The sequence below is a fragment of the Podarcis cretensis genome (assembly GCF_951804945.1).
Source record: "Podarcis cretensis genome assembly, chromosome: 10".
NCBI lineage: Eukaryota > Metazoa > Chordata > Lepidosauria > Squamata > Lacertidae > Podarcis > Podarcis cretensis.
Window position 1 is genome coordinate 42,982,731 of NC_137179.1, and position 20,457 is coordinate 43,003,187.

General features: G+C 41.7%; 1 protein-coding gene across 9 annotated transcripts in view; it reads right to left on the reverse strand.

Moving 5' to 3' along the window:
• Nucleotides 1–20,457, reverse strand: part of NAV3 (neuron navigator 3) — a 436,309-nt gene that overhangs the window by 101,750 nt on the left and 314,102 nt on the right. For 8 of the 9 annotated variants that reach the window (XM_079991796.1, XM_079991792.1, XM_079991797.1 and 5 more), the window contains 2 exons: nt 2,923–3,031; nt 1,363–1,746 (listed from right to left, as the gene is read on the reverse strand). In XM_079991796.1, the coding sequence (XP_079847922.1) occupies nt 1,363–1,746; nt 2,923–3,031 (493 nt within the window). Of the gene's footprint in view, nt 1–1,362; nt 1,747–2,922; nt 3,032–12,910; nt 14,152–20,457 lie in introns of those variants that run through there. The other variant, XM_079991798.1, reaches the window with a different exon arrangement.

The window sequence follows — 20,457 nt, forward strand, 5'->3', positions numbered from 1 at the left end:
TCTGTTTCTATGTCCTAGGAATCTAATGTATTATGTAGAAAGGATACATAATATTGCCAACAGTAGTAACACTGGCAAGCAGGGGAAACCTTTTCATCATTTTCCATATAGGACATTATTATTATTATTATTATTATTATTATTATTATTATTATTTGAATTTCTTCTCAACACATACAACTCTTTGAGTAATGCAGTAAAAATACACATTTCTGAGTATTAGTACAAAGTAGAAAATAATTTGTTAATTTTTAAGGTGCAACAAGACTCTGTTTTGCCACAACAGACTAATACAGCTATACTCTCTAGAAAAACATAGAAATATTGGTGACTATAAATCTATATCAGTGACCACCCAACAATGTGATGAATAACTCATCTATACCAGCATTTTAAAGATATCTATGTGGCCATTGTGGGAAAATCCACTTGTGTTTAAATCCCCATCAAATTGCAAGCAGTACTGAAATTCAGAAGTGCCCCAAAGCAGTCCCTACTAGATAAAGTTAATAAATGTTACCTTTCCATCTCTTGAGGTTATTCCTGTGGTCAGATATAAAATGCACAACCAATAAACTCCAGAAAAGCTTATTTCTCAATAGAATGAATCTGACAGGTAGGTATTGAAATTTCACGCCTGTAAGAAACAGGTTTTTGTTTGCCCCCATTTAAAACATGTCTGCCATCTACCAACTGGAACAAAATAAACCTAGAGGGAATGGTGTGCACAGCAAAATGAAAACTTTGTAATCTCTTTCTCATTTAATTATCATTCATTCCAATGTGCTAAGATCATTATAGCACACACATTCTTTCTGTTTTTTGGCCCCTACTAAAATAAGGAACACATCTACCATTAATGTTAAGAAGAGGATCTAATTCAGTCTTACACATTTTTTGACTCACAAAACCAAACACCTGTCAAGAATGGTGGACCAGAATTGTTTCTACAGGGGCAGATTCACCTGATGCCCCACCACAAGGGTGATGCTAAACTTTTAGGCCCAGATTTTTAAGCCATACACTGGGAGCTGGGGCAAGATAAGATACCCCAAGATTGGTGGCAAACGAATTTCCCTGAAGCATTTTTGTTTCCAGGGGGCTGGCCTAACTTAGCCTCAGACACATCAATAACACAAGATGACTGAGGGTTCTTCATTCTCTCTCTGCCTCTCCTTTCTCCATGACTTTAAAAGGACAAAAGAAAGATGGTGCATACCTTAGGGAGCATCACCATAATATATATTTCGGGGGCCAACCCACCCAGAAAATACATTTCGAATCATATGGTGCTTATAGTGGTCACATCAAACAAGAAGAACATTGTGTGTTATGTAAGGGTCTGGGGAAGCAAACACTTACCCGCTGTTGATGTCATCAGCACGGAGGCTCTTCCCAAGAATGTCCCCATCACTCATGTATCCTCCAACATCAACATCAGAGGAAATGTCCAGATCACTACTTCCTTTTTCACTCATGTCTATCTGGGGTATGTTCCCAAGGCGAGAAACAGCTGCACGGCGAAGAGGCGTGGTATACATAAACCGAGAAGGGTCAGTATGGATAAAGCGACTAGCACCACTGCGAGGATACCCTCCACCCAGGGAAGGAGCATCGCCTGCCTGGAGACGAGGACTAGCTTGTCCAAGCCTCCAGGTCACTGGAGAGGATCGGCTTGTCAAGCCTGGGATGCTTCGCCCATTCACTTCGGTTGTCACAGTACTGTCAAATGTTGTCTCCAATGTGCTGTGAAGCAAAACAAAAACTGACGAACTGTGCTTTCTATACTTCTGAGCATAGGGAGGGGAGAGACAGTAAAAGTCAGAACAAAAACAAAGTTTATATTTAATGCATTCATTTTCCTACAAGAACAAATCCTTTATTCAACACTTTCAAAGAAAGGATACTTTTTTGTTTCATCATTTTACTGCAGGTGGATTTTGAGAAGAATAAGTGTGGAAAATCAAAATGCAACAACTCAGTGGAAAATAAGGGTCTTTCATGCTCAACATATACAGAAGTTGCAGCTAATCTCATGGTGGCATTTTAGACAGCTTATCCATTTTTAGCATTTCGGCTGTAAATGAAAATGTTCTGTGGTTTAGATGGACAGTGGCCTTGACTGGATAATCCTAGTTTCTGATCTGTCCCATATCTTTATTTCCTGCCAATCTGTCATTACTGCTGTACTATTGCATCTCTCAATATCAATAGGACATATGTCCATTTAGCATATGACCTATACTTGTAAAATCCAACATACATGGACCCATTTTGTGCAATTAGTATTTAGAAAAATATTTGAGAGAATTGTCTACATGGTTTGGGTCTATGTGTGTTGGATTTTACACATGTAGGACCTGTTAAAACTAATTCACTTAATTAAGGCATGGAGTTTGGAAGAAGAAGATGCAAGCCCCACCACACAAAGTGGTGTGTGTGTGTGTCCAACTCATCAGGAGGAAGGGTCATAGTTCAGAAGTACAACACATATTTTGATGCAGAAAGTCTTGGGTTCTCCAGATAGGACTTGGACAGACCCCTTGCTGAAACCCTGAAAAGTTCAGGTGTAGACAATACTGAGCTAGAAGGACCAGGGGTCTGACTTGATAAAAGGGAAAGTCCTATGTACTTAAATCCCAGGATAAGGAGAGATGGGGAAGAATGTCAGGTGAGTAGGGAGCAATGGTGTGCTCTTGCTCCTTTCTGTGAGCATGGACTGAATTGCATATTGACAGGCATTGCCCAATCTGACACATTTCATTCATAGAATTTAAGGAGGCTGCTACTTAACTAGATAGCACTGGCAATAAGAAAACTGGCAAAAATGAAATTGGGTGCACATCTTCAAGGTTTCTCCTTGCAAAACCCACACACTTTCTGCTTCAACCCGTATATATTTAACCAATTGTGAAATAGTACCTGTGGCTTATTTGAGTTCCCCTAAGGCTTGACATAGTTTCTTCCAAGTTCTGCCTCAGATCTGCTATATTCTTTACAGTTCTCATTCTTCTAGCTTCAGGATCTTCCCCTGCAACGAAACAGCGTATATAGCTAACAATACACTGCACATGCAAAAATATAAGAAGAGATCTCCATCATCATTCCAATAACATATCTCTGAATCTTCTCTAATATGAAACAGACAATGACTTCTAGCATGCGAAGTTATTTCATAACAGCAAATTAGCTGATGCTCTGTATGGGGGAAGCATGGGGGTGGCATAACAACAACAACGGAGGTGCCTGTACTCACACCTTGAGAAAGTATAAAGTGCCTTTCCCCTCTTCCCACACTCCCTCTACCCAATTTTCCATTGAATTTGTGAGGAATCTTTAATTAAAAAGTTGATAATAAAACTTAAAACTACATTTTTTTAAAAAAAATCAAGATTTATAGATAATTTTGAAGGTTTCGTTAAAAAGAATTTAAAATTAACACTGCTGTCAATCACAAAATGCCCAGTGTGGAGTGTATGATGTGGCACACAGTATTAGCCATGCAGGTATGGCATAACACAACATTAGAGGTGCTTGCCTGCTGGGGTTTTTTGTGGCAGTCACACAATATTGATTTTACACACCCACACCCAGAGAGAGAGAGAGAGAGAGAGACCTTGTTGTCTACAAACCACAGGGAACATAACCTGGTTCCAGGGAAAATATACAAGGTGACCAACCACATTCTCTTCTGCATGGGCATGGAACACCCACATGCACTCAACATACATGACGCCCGCCCTGTGGAACACCCTCCCATCAGATGTCAAAGAGATAAACAACTACCTGACATTTAGAATTAGGGAATTTTTAAATGTGTGAAGTTTTAATCCATTTTTAATCTTTGTTGGAAGCCGCCCAGAGAGGCTGGGGAAACCCAGCCAGATGGGCGGGGTACAAATAAATTATTATTATTATTATTATTATTATTATTATTATTATTATTATTAGACAGACCACAGACACACATGCCTGTCTCTCACACAACCACACATATATGCCTCCTTTCCTCTCAGTCCAGGTGCACCTGTCCCTCTCACATACCACACATGTACACACACCTCCCCGCATCTTGCACACATAAACACTTACATATACATCACATAGACCTTCCTCTGTCCAGCTTCACCTTTCCCTACTCCTGCAGACCCCACATACATAGTCTCTTTTCTCTCATATGAATGAAGACCTCATATAGATGTTTTCTTCCTTTCCTCACCCACCCACCCCATATACAACCCTTCCTCTTTCAAACAAAGCACACGTACATACCTCTGTCCTGTGTTCACACACACACACACACACACACACACACACACACACTACATGAGCAGCAGCAGCAGCACCCATTGAAAAGAGCGCCTCCCTGGGGCAAAGGTAGCACTTGGTAGCAACTTTCCCTCGCAGCCAGACCAGGGTAGCCTGAATACGCAGGACACCCCCACTACTCCTCCATCCCAATTTCTTTTTTGAAGTAAGCCCCAGCACAGGAAAAAGGAGACACTGCCCCTGGCTAGCAAGTAAGGGTGGGGGCCTCAGCTAGTGTTGTGCGGGGGGGGGGGAGCACTGGGTACATACAAGCTTTAGACTCTATACATAAAATATATCCAGATTCAATAGACATGAGTATTCATGAGTACAATTTAAAGATATACAAAATCTAAACTGCAACGATTTAATTCTAAACTCTCACTTGATTTTAAGACCTGCCAATTATTATTTATTTATTCTAGCAGCAACGTGTCAATTTCTATAGTATTTAATTGGAACATGGGATTTACAGGTCAACACAGCGCACTTTACTACATATTAATACCATCCCCTACCACACAGTTAAGAAGGGAACTTTGCAAGAGTTCTTCCCGGGGGAGAGACTCTTTGAGTATTGAAATTGATCTGGGGTGGTTTGGCCCTTAGCAGCAAGTTCTACCTTGTTATACTTTAATAAATATAACCTTTCCTTATCTTGACGAGCCTTCATTCTGGTTTGTGTGCTCCATGAGATCAGGAATGTGTCATAGGCTTTCATACCCGTACTCCCACTCCTTCTCCTCCCTAATCCCCTGCTCCCCTCACCACAAGGAGGTATTAACAACTAAAATTGCATGGTAACAGAATCCCATCTTCAGGCAATTCTGTGATCTTTTTGCTCTCCCATTAAGTGCTCAACAGAGGGAAGAAAGCAGAGAATATGTGAGAGGACTCCGTGCGCCAAGGCCAGCTCATAAATATTGGAGAAGACATGATTTTCAGTACATATTTAAATGACCTTCATAAAATAAAATGATAGGGATGCTGACAGAGCGTGCAAATAATAGGTTTGTAATGTAATGTTTAACCTGCTTATAAGCCTCATTTCTGGCTCCTTGCTTGGTTCTGAACTCCAGTGGCAGAGCGTCTTGCTCTGGCACGGGGGGGGGGGGGCGGAGAGCATGCGGGGGCGGGACTGGCGTGCATCCCAGGAATGTGATGCACCACCTGTAGGGGCATGGCATGTGTCCTGGGGGCATGGTGTGCCGCCCGTAGGGGCATGGCGCTCAGCAAGGGCAGGGGGGCAGCCGCGATGGCACCCTGCCGGGATCGCGCTGCTGGGGGAGGTGCGCTCCCATGGCATGCCTCTTCCTCCGCTAGTGCTGAACTCACAGATGATGGGGAGGGTTCTGCGGCTTTCAGGGCTTCAATGGAGCAAACGTAAGCAAGGATGTAAGCAAGAACTTTCCTAAATAGTATGAAAACATGCCTGCACACATGCAAAGGTCAATCATGCTTAGAACACTAAAAAGAAAAGAAAAAAAGCTAATCTTTTTAGGAATTCATACTTCTGACAATTCAGCTGCATACTGAGCTGAGTTCACACATCTCTAGGAATTATGCCTCTCAAGATACCACAAAAGCACCAGCTTCTCTTTCTCCTGAGGATTGGTCCCTAGCTATTCTTGCTTAATGCCAAAAGAGAGCCAAGAAAGATGCCTGTTGATTTTCAAATTCAACATCCCAACAGCTTTTGTGTGTAGAGATGCTCATATAGTGTGAAATATTATTGTTGTTTATCATTGTTATGATGCTTGGTTATAACTAACCTGCCACAAGAGTCAAATTTATTTGTGATCATGCACAGGAAAACCAGCTGTGTTTTTATAGCAACAAAAAGTAGGGAATGGAGTTGGTGCAAAGTATCTCTACAAGAAGAAGAATCTTATTAACTTCTGTATGAATAAATCAGAAGTTCATTACATATCACTATGTACACGGAAAATCAGAATAATTTGTGAGTGTTTAGATGACCGGAGGCAGGGATTTTACGCCAGTACTCATATTAATACATCATACACTAAGCGACTAAGAGTCTCCCCTAAGTCAGGCGTGGGAAACTTCTGTCCCTCTAGATATTTGCTGAACTACAAATCCCATCTTCCCTGACCATGGGCCATGCTGCCTGGGGTGGATGGGAGCTGCAGTTCAGCAACATGTGTCGGGGCCAAAGGTTCTCTATTACTGTCCTATGTCCAAACATCTTCACATAGAGACAATGTGAGCATTATTGATTAGTCAGAAGGGTCCAGAAGGCCGAAAGGTAGATCAAGAGTAATATTGCTAATCAAATAAATAAAACAAATACAAAAGAAAAATGTGTGTATTATTATTAAATTTGTATACCACCCTCCCTCCGTAGATCCCAAAGTGGCTGGCAACAGAAAAATACAAAAAGAGAACACAAAATACATAATCAAAAAACAACAAAAACAAACCAATAACCCCTCCCACAAACACATTTGAAAGGACTTAGAATGTTAATCAGTCAAAGGTATAGTTGAAGAGGAACATTTTTGCCTGGGGCCTAAAGATATGTAATGAAGGGGCCAGAAATGCCTCTCTTGGGAGAGTACTCCACAAACAGGGAGCCACCACAGAAAAGATCCGTTCTCATGTTGGCACCCTCTGGACCTCTCGTGGACAAGGCACACAAAGAAGTGTCTCAGATGAGGATCACAAGGTCCAGATCGGTTCATATAGGGAGAGGTGCTCCTTGAAGTTTTGTGGATCTGAGCCAGAGTCAAAACCAACACTTTGAATTACTGGCAGCCAGTGCAGCTGGGCAATGATTGGTGTAATATGTTCAAACTGCCTTGCCCCAATGAGCAACCTGGCCACTGAATTCTGCACCAGCTGAAGCTTCTGAACCATCTTCAGAGACAGCACTATGTATAATGTTGTTGCAGTGAGTTATCAGAGCATAGATGACAAATGTTAGGCTATCTCTGTCCAGAGAGGGGCACAGCTGGGCCATCAGCCGAAGCTGATGGAAGACACTCAGTGCCACTGAGGCCACCTGAGCCTCAAGCAACAGCAAGGATCCAGAGGTACCCCAAAACTATGTACCCACTGCCTTCAAAAGCAGCCAACCCCCACATCCATCTGGCTTAGAGAACCACCTGCTAACCGTGTCTCAGTCTCATCTGAAATGTGCTTTAGTTTGTTGGATATAATCCAGTCCATTACCGAAGCAATCCAAATATGTTACAATTGTCCAGTTTGGAAGTAGTGCTAAACAATAGCCTGGGTAGCGTTAGGATCATGTGGTTCTGTCTGTTTTCTCCTTTTCCAGTATAGATGCAAGGAGGAGATTTTTTTTTTTTTTTAAGGAATTGGATACTTCCTTTTTTTAAAAAAGTAATTTTTATTGGGTTTTCACATTTTAAAAACACACACAGATGAAAACAAAAACAAAACAAGTATAATTTCATAACCTTACTTTCTTAACCCCACTCCCTGACTTCCCCCCACCCCCCCTTCATACATCCCAAATCCAATAATTAGCTCAGCAGGTTCTTATCTCTCTTCTTTAACATATTATTGTTATTTTTAAAATTAATTCTTATTACTTGGCCAAATTTTACTTGTCCAATTTTCTTATAAATATTAAGTCCTTTTCTAAGGTCGACCCAAATTCCCTTCCACGAATTTCCCCCTTTTTATATTGAATGTAGGTCATAATAGCCAAACACAAAAGTCATAAAAGTTTTAAAATTCTGTTCTCCCCTCCCTCCCTACCCCGGTTTCTGTCCCTTCCCAAATAAATGTCCACAAAACAATTCTTAGCCTGGATTCCTCACATCAGAGGCCTTCAAATCTCTGTCAGTCTCTCTCTGCCGGTTTTGTTGGTAGCCCTCTTTGTTGGTCCTCAGTTCTCGAAGGAGCTCTGGCACAGTCTCATCAAATTTTCTTCCATCCAAAATACTTGGTAACAGCTGCTGCAACAAGCCAACTGATCTCCCATACTCAAAGAGGAAGCCCCAATCATATTTCTTGTTTCTTTTAAGTTCCAGTATTCCAAGTGTTCCATGGGCTTCCTCTTTCCACTTTCGCATCTTTCGCAGATTGGTAATCCCAAGGTCTTCTTCTTTATGTTCTAGCAGTGTAGGCTTCAGATTGGTACTCTCCTGTAGTTTCTTAACTCCTTCTTCCCTCTCCTCCAGTTCCAAAAAAGTCTCCTCTGGTTCAGCTGCAGATTTTGTTTCAGTCAGATCCTTTATGCATTCAGCAGGGTTGCTTGTTTTAGAGTTCAAGGTTATAAGTTGTTTGTTCATAGCCATGCTTTGCTCTTGCAGTATTCCCACGAGAAGAAACATTCTTTCTATCTCTGCCTGTAATTTTCCATCTGTAGCCATTGTAATGTTTCAAAGTTTCCCCTAGGGGGGTTCTAGTTACTTAATAGTCCTTTCCCAACAATCTGTTGCTTTGTTATTTGTAACTACTTTGTTCCCAAGCACTTTAATTCAAATATAGCAAATTTAGTCCAGAGAGATGTTAAACAATAAAAAATTTTAACTTTAACTGCCCGTTTGACAGCTCCTTTGACAGCTGTCAAACTACTTGTTCCTTTTCCTCCAGCTCACACACAGGGGCACTCCCAGGTCGGGGGGGGGGGGAGGTTAGACAAAAGCTTCTAAAGTTCAACTCTTACTCTCCAGCACAAATCTTCTTCTGTCAAATTCGTGGAATTAATGTCTTTTAACTCGTGCCAAAAAAAAAAGATCCCTCCACCTTAGTTCTCCGATCCTTGCTTTAAATCTTTTGTAAATAGAGGGGGTGCGGACTTCCCTTTAGCACATCCCCCGGTCGTACCGAATTTAAAGGTAAAAATTTTAAAGTCCAAATTCCATTCTACTCACGGGTTATTTCAAGTCCAAATTTCAGGGGAAAAAGTCAGCGCTCTCCGGCCATGGCTCGCGGCTTCGCTGCACTGCACTAGCGGTCTACTCACAGCACCACGCCACTCTCTGTACCCTCTCCGTAGCCTTTAAAAAGGCTCTTCGTGGGTCGGGGGGCGCTTGAGGTGCCCACCGAGTCACCAAGTCCGCAGGCTTCTGCGCCCGCGGTTTCTAAGGGTCCCCGTGTCGCCGTCACGATGAGACCCGTCTGCAGCAGAGCCGATTCCCTCCGGAGCTCGGAGGGAATCCGCCATTAGCCGATCGCGCTAACCCGGAAGTCCAAGGAATTGGATGCTTCCAATCACCATTTGCTGCTTCTTGGTTAGTGATTCCTGGTTTGTTTCACTAAACTACCATTTCAACTAGAGCTGTGCAAAAACAGATTTTCAAAATTATCCAATCTCTCTTTGTGGGCACATAAATTTGGGCAAACATGTCACAGAATTTTTCCAGTGGGCAACTTGGCTGTCAGTTTGCTTCCCCACAATACTCCAGATCAGTGTCATTCAAGGGGGCTTGGGGACGCTGCCACCACACACACACACACACACACACGTGTATAAAATATTCTTAGAAGTGTATGCAAACAGGCCACCTATTCCTAGGAAATGTTTTCTGTGAATTTTCAGAACACCTCTAGTTTAAACTATTGGTTGCCCTTTATATTCACGACGAACTGCAGCTAGTTTTGAAACAGAATCAGATGTTTCACATAGTCCTTTCACTGCCAATGTGGAGAATAGCGAAAGATGGAGCGTGTGAACATAAGACTCACCCAGGCTCATTCCAGCGCTGCTAAATTATGGTTTAGTATTATGTCCCATCTTACCCATTAAACAGTAATAAACAAGCCCAGAACAAAATAAATAGACGATTGTTACTTTAATTATCTGGATCCTGGGAGTGAGAGACAGAACCTTAAGCACCTTTATTATTTAAAGGTACTAGACCAACAAGTTTCTCCTCTCTTCTATGGTACAAGGCGGCAACCAAATGGCAGCAATCAGAACATCAGAAAGCAGAAAGGATTTAGCTGAGTTCCGAACTGCATGAGTTGCATTTTCAGCATTTATGATGCCATGTCAATCCCAGGGTTCCTCTCTGATCATTTGTGCTCCTGGACAAAAACGGAATATAATCTTTATAAATAATTAAGTTGCTTCAGTGTAGCTAACATTAACAGTACCCCATACGTCGTGCTTCTGTTATGAAAGTTACATTTGTCACATTAAGGCCTGCAAGCAAGGGAGAATGGGGCTGGTTGAAAGCATCCTGCAAATGAAAATTAACATTCCACACATCAGGCATACATGTCAAAGAACAGGAAAAGTCTGCATTGAATGGATCTATAAGGTGCATGAGCTAGCAGGTAAGTTAATAAATCAAGCCAGTCACCCAGAACCAGTTACTTATGCCCACTAGCCTATTTCAGATCCTGCATCCATTCTGGTTTCTGCGGTTTCATGACCAGGAGCATTCTTCCTGTACAGCTAGCATCCACTTAGGTAAAGGTAAAGGGACCCCTGACCGTTAGGTCCAGTCGTGAACGACTCTGGGGTTGCAGCGCTCATCTCGCTTTACTGGCCGAGGGAGCCGGCATACAGCTTCCAGGTCATGTGGCCAGCATGATTAAGCCATTTCTGGCGAACCAGAGCAGCACACGGAAATGCCGTTTACCTTCCCACCGGAGCAGTACCTATTTATCTACTTGCACTTTGTGCTTTCGAACTGCTAGGTTGGCAGGAGCAGGCACCAAGCAACAGGAGCTCACCCCGTCATGGGGATTCGAACCACTGACCTTCTGATTGGCAAGCCCAGCAGCTCAGTGGTTTAACCCACAGCGCCACCCACGTCCACTTAGAGGAGTCCTCAAAAGCAGAGGGTATTAGAAATCTTGCTTAGAATGGAGGAACTCACGAAATTGCAAATGCCAACAGCCCCGGCAAGCACACTCCCTGCCTCTCTCAAGTACATATTATAAGCTTCCAAGTCCCCACCCTTTTTCTTTTTCTTTTGATGAGCAAATAAACCCCCATTAATTGAAATGACCCACCTAGTCTCATATCGTTACTGTGGGGTGTTCATCAAACTGTACAAATATGAAGACAACAAATAGGTTGGAGTTCAGTTTTTGCAAAACCAAGTAGGGAGTTTGACGGTGCACGCTTACCATACATGGACTGCACATGCAATGTACATTGTAACGTAGAGAGCTGAGTTTATGGTCCTTGAAAGAAACTGGTGAATGGCTGCTGTTAACTTCCAAACATTTGCAGAGATACGGGGTTACATTTCATTTCCTACTGGATGGGTTTCTGATACAATCTACGTGTGCCAAAAATTCATGTCTTTTTCTCCAGACGGGAAAACTGAGGCATATGCAGCTATTAGCAGCCATGTTTATCTCATGCTGTTGCAATGTTATCTCATTAAAAAATTAAACAGCCACCTTTATTCCATAACCATTTTACTTTAATATTAGTATAACATAAAACATTTCCTCCCTATCACCCATTGTAGTTAAATATAAAAGGCTTTGCATTATGACACAAGTCATCCATCTGTGAAAATATCACCCCACCCCACCCCTAGTTGTGCCATGATTAAGAAAATGTGCTATCTGACAAAAGTCATAGGCAGAAACAGGGGTTTCTTCCAGGTCACACAACAGATCAGTGGCAGAAACAAACACAGATTACCTGATTTTACCAAGCCCATTATCTCTTGTTTAAATTCTGCTTAAATCGCAGCATACATAAAGCTTCAGTTTCAGTCTTAGCACAAGTATATGCCACAGGGAAATGAAGGAGGGAGGGAGAGAGAGAGAGGTGGGGGGGAAGAAGAAGAGGCACAGAGTTCCAAAAATTTAATTACATAAAACATCTGAATGCAGCACTTTGAGCAACCCACACTTCTAAGTGAAGGGAGATGAAAAGTACAGCCAGCTGCAGAGGAATCATTTGAAGTACCTATGGCTGTGGATTACCGATGCCTACTTGCCTTCACTGATGTAGCTCGTTTGTGAAGTCTTGGCACTCAAAATTCTGCTCAAAGCGTGTATTTATGGATAAGATTTCTGTAGGGAGCCTTATGGAGCTAGAGCAGAAAGTAGGCCATGGTGCTGCCTAAATACATCAGACCTTATTAAGTTTGCTGGTTGCCTAATTTTTTATTATTGAAGTATCAAGGCATATTAATACAGAAACGGAGAAATTGAGAATGAAGTGGCAAACTTACACAGGTACCTAGCCAGGAGAAGCATTTACACTCAATAAGGCCATTACATGCAGAGGAAACCACAGGCACACTCTATCACACCACCTTCCCTAAGATGGGAAAATGGTAGTATGACTGCATGACACTCCCTTGTATGTATAAAACAATCATGAACCAAACAGGTTAAAATTCACAGCCTACCATCGCTTGTTGTTCTAAGGTCAGCTTTAGTGCAAATGTGACCTATTGGGAAAATCATGTGCTGCCACAAGCATAGCTTTCAAAACAGATTATCTGAGTGGTGTTTTTTTTAATATATAAAAAATATAGTCACTTTATCTAAAAGGAAGGATAACATTCCACCGTGCAACACTGAACACGAACCCAGATGTGTCTTCCAAGATTACTGTCACCAAAATCTCCATGCAGATGTGCCAGTGCCTATAAAACTATCTGCCCATGCCATGCAGAAGTGAACTCACCCAAATAATCATTGTAAAGCACTTGCTCTAAGTCACCAAGCATTGTTATTATAACGTCCTCATCCAGCTGTGCTGTCCCCTCGCGTAAGCAACCTTCTTCCTCCTCCACCCAGTTCTTGCTGGTGAATCTAGGCTTAAAGGGCACTTTTTCATCACCCAATTTGCTCTTTTCTCCTTGGCCACATTCATCGGCAGAATAGCCTCTGAGCCTTTTGCTTGACTTTCTGCTTCCGACAGGTGGTAGTTCTTCAGTTTCCCACGGTGACTTGTTGCTGGCATGGTAAAGGGAGTGTGCTGATTTTGATAGCGCTTTGGAAAGCAAGCTTCTGCTTCCAAGTTCTGCCTCCCCTTCACAATGAACCTGGCTAGACTTAGAAGCATTGCCAAACCAGTTCTCTCTGCATGAAAATCGCCTCTTTTCCCCTTCACTTAGGAGAGTAAGATTCGTCAAAGACCTCTGTTTCTGAAGGCGAGCACCCCCATTTCTTGCATCCTTGCCTCTGAACACCGAGAGTTCAGCAGGTCGTTGCATGATTTTAGCCAAAGATTCACTTCAAATTATGCTTCACATTTCCTAGATGCAGGGAAGGCAAGATCTTTTAAGCCGGTATCAGGAACGAACCTTTCAGCAGCGTACGATTTAGACAGCATGCAGCTCTCCTCTCCACTGGTACTGAGAAACATAGCTTACACATCCAGTGTGCATGCTGCAAATGACTAGACAGGCATAGTTATATTGTCTGAATTTATGTCGGTTTTGATGCTAAGCCAGCTCTCTCCAGCCCTGTTAATCTGCAGTACTTACAGTCATTTTACTTGAATTTCCTTCAAGCAGAAGAGAGTTGATCAAACACTCGGCTCCAGCACAAAAGTAATCCTAAAAGCCAGCGACGCTTTCCTCTCTCCATCCAATCATCGGTTTCATCAGAGCGATGGACCTGCATCCCTTTCTACAGCTGCTGTATTCTGAAATCCAAAAGTACGGAGCAAGTGCAGACTACTGTGCTTCTCTCACACTCTCCCGCTAGATCATGGCCGGTTGCTGTGCACTGCTCTTTACTTTAGACGGGCTGATAGAGATGCAAGTGCAGCCTGCACGTCAGAGCTCAATAAGAGCCAAAATTAACCAGCGAAGCAAAGCACTGAAAAGGCTTCCTTGCATTTTAGTATTCAACCTGCATTCCCAGATCTATGACTGTTCTCTGCTACAGCAGTAGATGCTGCTGGCTGCCATGGCAGCAAACAGCCTAGCAAATTAAACCGGAAAGACCCAAGCCTCTGCCCAATTTTGTAACACCAGGGGTTTTGAGGCACAGCTTAAGCCAAATGGGAGGTCCCAGCATTAGCTGCAGCACACCTGGAAATGGTATCTTTGACTGTATGGTAAGATTTAGAAAACGATTTCTGTCTTGCCACCGCTATCCGTTATGCAGGCAATTAGAAGGAGATTTTCAAATGGTATTTGATTCTTGCAGTGCATGGTGAATACGCCTCTTCCCATAGTATAATAAAGAATTTATGGAAGAAGAGTCTTTTTTGTTTGTTTGTTTGATAGATCAGTTACTTATTATGTGAAGCATTTCATTTCCACCTTCAAAATAAAATGCTTTGGATTCTCAAACCACTAAGGGGTGATTCTAAATGTTCAAAGAAAAATTATTTTTTCCCATCTTCTGGGGGAAACTATTAAATTGAGTAGATCACCAGATATGAAATCTCAGTCGAGGTATGAAGCAAAGTACACAAGCTCTAAACATTTTTTTATACACAGTAGCATTAAAATGCAATGAGAAAGTATAATTAATAGCTATAAGGTAGGTTTTTTCGCATAAATGAAACCTTGTGCTTCAGTATTATACAAAAAGAATTGCATTTGCAAAAACTATAGCATTAAAAATTTCATCCAGCTCACAAATAGAGGTATCTAAAGACCATAATGTCATTTGTCAGCATTCAGCCACACCTACAGAATAAACCTACAGAATAAATCTTAAACTTCTTCCTGCATACAAAGAAGGAAATTGGGCAGATTATGTGCACTTTTATTAACACTTTGATAATTGGAAATAGCTCTAGTGATGCATTTTCACCAGGAAAATTTGGCTCAGTTTTTTATGTATTTTATGTATTTTCGCTAGTTAAACATAGATATGCCCAAGTGCTGTGTTTACTCTTACCATGGTTTGAAATTGGTTTAAGATCCTAGCTGGTTCCACCCCCAGCAACCACAGTCTCCTATTTCAGAGTGAAATGGTACAACTATGCTTAGCTAGTTGAGGAAATTTTCTATCATGGCACAATGAAAAGGAAGGAGGGAAATGAAAATGCAAAGAAGAACATGCACACACCATCTTCATTTAACAAACCAAAAATGTACACCTAGCCCACCATGAAGTATCATCAAACGATTAACACAATCAAACCCTAAGCCAAACTCCTACAACACACTAGAGAAACCTGAGCTGCCTTCTTTGCATGGGAGTATTGCAAAATACAGCCTTTCTGCTAGCAGAATGAAAACTTAAACCAGGAATAGGCAAACTCCGGCCCTCCAGATGTTTTGGAACTACAATTCCCATCATCCCTAGCTAACAGGACCAGTGGTTAGGAATAATGGGAATTGTAGTTTCAAAACATCTGGAGGGCTGGAGTTTGCCTATGCCTGGCTTAAACACTTACTCCAGGTACAACTGCTGAATGAAGGTAGCAGACCTCTCAATGAATAGCTGTTCCATATCTGAGAGGGGGAAAAACTGGTACAGTTAAAGGCAGTTGGGAAAGGAAGGCACCCAAGCTAGTTTAGTGTAGTGGTTAGAGTGCTGGACTAGGAGGCCTGGGAGACCAAGGTTGAAATCCCCACTCAGTCATGAAGCTCACTAGGCAACATTGGACCAGTCACTGCCTCTCAGCCTAACCTACATCACAGGGCTGCCATGAGGATACCAATAAGGAGGAGGACCATGAAAGTCACATTGATCTCCTTGGAGGAAAGGTAGGATATAAATGAATAAATAATAGTTGGGCTTCAAAGATTCCATTTTAGGAATGTGTGCATGTGTGCTTCTAGCAATGTACATTATGTTCAGGTCCTTTCTATATTTATTCAGTTCAGGTAATTCAGCCATGACTAATACATATACACCAGCCATACAAACATATTTTAAACTCAGGAAAAGAACCAACACAACATGTTAATACACAGCTGATGTTTTCTATTTATTTATTTTTAGACATTGCATTGAATACAGCCCAGTGGCATATATTCATACATACACATTGCAGAATCCTTTTTCTTTTCCACATGGCAGTTGCCTTTGGACCACTCCAAGCAGATAATTTTAGAATCTGAACTAGGCCATACACTGCCATTGTCTCCTAGACCAACATAAATTTGTATCAAAAAGATGTTATGTAAGCATGTTCCAAGTACAAATGTTTACAATGTAATTTCAGTAGGAAAAAAATACCCTTCCAAAACCAAAGAATGATCAATGTTTTGTAAAGCTGTTTCTTAAAAACAAATTTAACATGGAAGACTTACAGGTTCTTATCCACCTTGCCTCTGCATCAGTTGGACAGATCATGAGGATACTTGAAAGAGTGTTGTGGTTACTGAGATTTTCTTGGTGTTAAACATTTTGGTCTAAAAGTCACAAGTTTGTATAAAACAGTGAAAGTTCTTCATGTAGGTAATGTAGCAAAGACCATATCCAAAATAGGATATTGATTTACTTGAACATTCTGTCACATAAGACATGACAAGACATGCAAACAGCTTACAAGGACCACCTACGTTATAACCTAGGTTATCCACTCTCATTTGCAGAGAAGTGTAAGAGTATATAAATATAATTTAAAGTACACACCTTCTGTTGCAACACATTGTGCCAATATTCAGCGCTAAAGAACGTTTTTAGTTTTACCACAGATTGCTTAGATTAAAATAATCAACACAATTAAATAACTACATTATTTTGCGACAATAATTCATAATGGTTCACAGTAACATGACCCTCAGCCTAACAAAACTCCTTAGATTTATGTAACACTCAGAGTGTGCTTTCCCCAACCAAGGCCTTCTGTTTCTGCTATGTCTAAATATGCTTTCATCTGCAAACATCAAAAATAGAGCTTGAGGTACAGGCAGAACTATCACTGAAAGGATAAATGCAGACAAACAGGAGATGGATTTTCCCCCACAGGAGACAAAAGCAACATCTTCAAAAGAAATGACAAAGATGATGATCTTTAGCATAGCAGTTTTTTAGGTGTTCCCAGATCAATCACCTTCTCTGACTTAGCAGCAATGGAATGCTAACTAGATCCTTTACCAAAACCTATCTTCACAATCCTTAAGCTTCAGAGGGGTTTAAAAGAAACAAAATCAAATAACATCCAATATACCTTAAAAATCACAATTATGCAACCTCTTTAAAAATCGGCACAATGACAGAAATACTAAACATTACATTGCAGCTTCAGAAAACAGTATCAACCCTGGGGCCACAAATGTCCACTGTCTTCCAAGTGCCTGAAGGAAAACATTACAGTATGCCACCATCAGCATGATGTTAGTGCTGCTGATGGCAGTGGTACATATGTGCTAAAATAAAATAAAAATACTAGGCTAAGGATAATGATGTTCTACGATTACTATTTTTTTCTGTAGATCTTGTTCTACTGAGAAAAAGCTGGTTGTCAGATACTCACTGGTGAATCAGTGCAATTTTGCCTATGTTCAAAGCCAATCCCATAAAGAACAGATAATTTTCTTTGTGGGTTTTTTTTTTTTTTTGCATTTTAGTAGGTCTGATGCTTGTTTGGATTAGCAGAGTAACACTGAAGCAGGAGGAGGAAAAAAACAGAAATGTGGAGCACGGTATCATTTCAATTTCAAAAACCACTGAGGGACAATTTAAGCATGATTGCCCCCACACAGAGGCTACTGATTAGCACTTACAGCACAGTGCCAACCTTACACCTGGCAAGAGCAAGGTTTAAAAGGCTTTTAGTGTGCTGGCCTACACAAAGGCACCATCTATATGACAGTGCAACCCCTTCCAGGGCTATACAACTCTGGAGTGCATCAAGCGCATGGGGTGAGAGCCTTTCAAATGTTACACCCACCACATGGAGAACTGTCACTGGACAGTGCTTTTTGGCAACCACTCAAGGAAGAGAGCTACACTGTTCAAATCCACTATGAGTGACCTCCACAAGCAATTACATCTCCTGAGACATTTCCAGTACTGTGTATGATAAGATGTCAAATGGCTAACAATTTGCTAGCTGCTGTCCTTGCACATCAGATCATCAGAGCAGCAAAGTAACTGCAGATGCCAAAGGATGGCAGCATAAATGACAAAAAAAACCAACCCAAAAACAAGTATCAACAACAGGTATCACTTGATGGACAGTATTCCTAGGCTGATTAAATGTTATTGATATAGGCAAACACCTGCCCCACGACTGAACCATCTTGAAACAGTGGGCTGCAGATCTAGCATGTGGACATTTTCAGTCTGCTGTTCTAGCCAGTAATCATCCTGTTCAACAAATGCATGCAACGTTTTAGCCTTTTTCCTCACTCACTTGCTCACATTGCTGTAAGGCAATTATGAGTGACACACATCTGCTTTTCTTTTCTTTTTTAGTATTTCCAATATACCATGAGAGGATAACTGAACTGTCACTATAAGCTCCTCAATCGAGTACCAGTGACATTCTGAAAAATGAGCCAGGAACTTGTCTGATCACACTCCTGTGCCCATTTCACCCTTCTGTGTCATTTTGGAGCAGAAATGTAAAACCCATTATGGTAAAAAGACTAGCTATTTGCTTACCTATGTGTCCATCTGCCTGATTATTTCTGCTAACTCCAATGTGGAGCATATACCATCTGTAGCAGCCCTACTGAAACAGTTTTGTACACATTTATTTTTACCTGGGTATTTTGAGCTTGCGTATGCAAATTGACATGAACATGCACCATATTCAGAGGATCAGACAATGGGAGGAAGGGGAGGCCTACCTGTTTAGGATTAAAATGACACAGAGCAGGGCGGGAGACACACAATAGTATTTGAATTCTGGACATTTAGACAAAGCTCACCAATGGCCTAAACAGCCAAATGTTCAACTCATATTCTGAGAATATTTAAATCACTGTGCAAATGAATACACAAGGCAGCATTTCTACTAGTGTGCTCAAATGTTCTTCCCGCAGAAGAAAATTACCTGAAATTATGTCTACTTTCAAAGAATGCTATTCCTCAAGCTTTTACTGGGGGGAGGGTGAGTTTGCTCCCCACCTCGCCTTCAGGAAGGAATGATGTATGCAGGGCGGACAGCATGCAGAGCTGGCGGGAGTGCGGCTGTCTGCTTTATAAACTAGTCCTGTCCAATACTATTCCTCTTTCCCCGTGGCATGCCTTCCCACCCACCTCTTGTCTAGTTGCAGCTAGTTTCTCATAATGAGGGCCGATGAGTCCTAAATTAACTGTTCGGCCCACACTCATCACTGTTGTGCTAAGGAGGTGGTGCTGTTTTGGCCGATTGGCTTTGATCGCTTTCATAGTGGATAGTGAGACACCAGATAGGCAAATGCTTAATATTTGGTGAGCTCCTTGAGGTGCTGGTAGTTTGAAGGGTATCTAACTCTCCAATCTCTTATTGCTGGCCAGCTTAAGAGGGTTCAGATATTGGCCCAGGGAGTTATCTTCTTGTTGAACAATGACCAGCAACAACAGAGGGAGCAAGCATGAGGTCCTTGGACTCCCTTTATGGCTGCCTATGATAGACAGCATTCCCCTAAGGCTGAGTCACCTTGAGCCACATCAAAGTGTGGCCCAGATGGATGCTGAAATAAAAATGGTTCTAGCAGGCATCTAAAAGTAAAAGGTTCACAGATTGAAGCATTTAAGTAGGTGCATAGCATTATTGAAATCCTGAGTACCAGTTCTTTAAAGCTAAAACTCATAGCCAGATACACACACACACCAACCAAATGTCCCTAACGTGGTAACTATAGATGCTAAGGTAGCATTCAGACAATGGATGGAATGGGGGGGGGGGGAGGAAGGGCAGTTTGCTTCTCTAAAATTCTAAGGAAGTATTCTGCAATCCACCATAAACTTTACAGCACCTGCTTTGCATGCACAAGTCCCAGGTTCAATCCCCAGCATCTCCAGGTAAGGATGGGTGAGACCCTGCCTGAAACTTGGAGAGATGCTGCCAGCCATAAGGCAACTTCCTATGTTCCTAAGATGTTTAAGTTGTGATTACATGATGGTACACATCAGTTCCAAATAGGCCACTATGTGGGCTTTACTAGGGCTCATGTGAGTCTGTGTGATTCCTCTAAGCCACAGAATCATAGTCTTGTCTTTACTGAGACTATTGAGATGATAGTCTTTGCAGATAAATCTAACTGGCATTGTGCTATAGATTTTGGAAGGCATTATCAACATTCGTTACATGTGTTATTCAAAAGACAACCATATCCATGGATCACAGGGGGAAATGGGGAAATGTTCTACTAGGAGAGA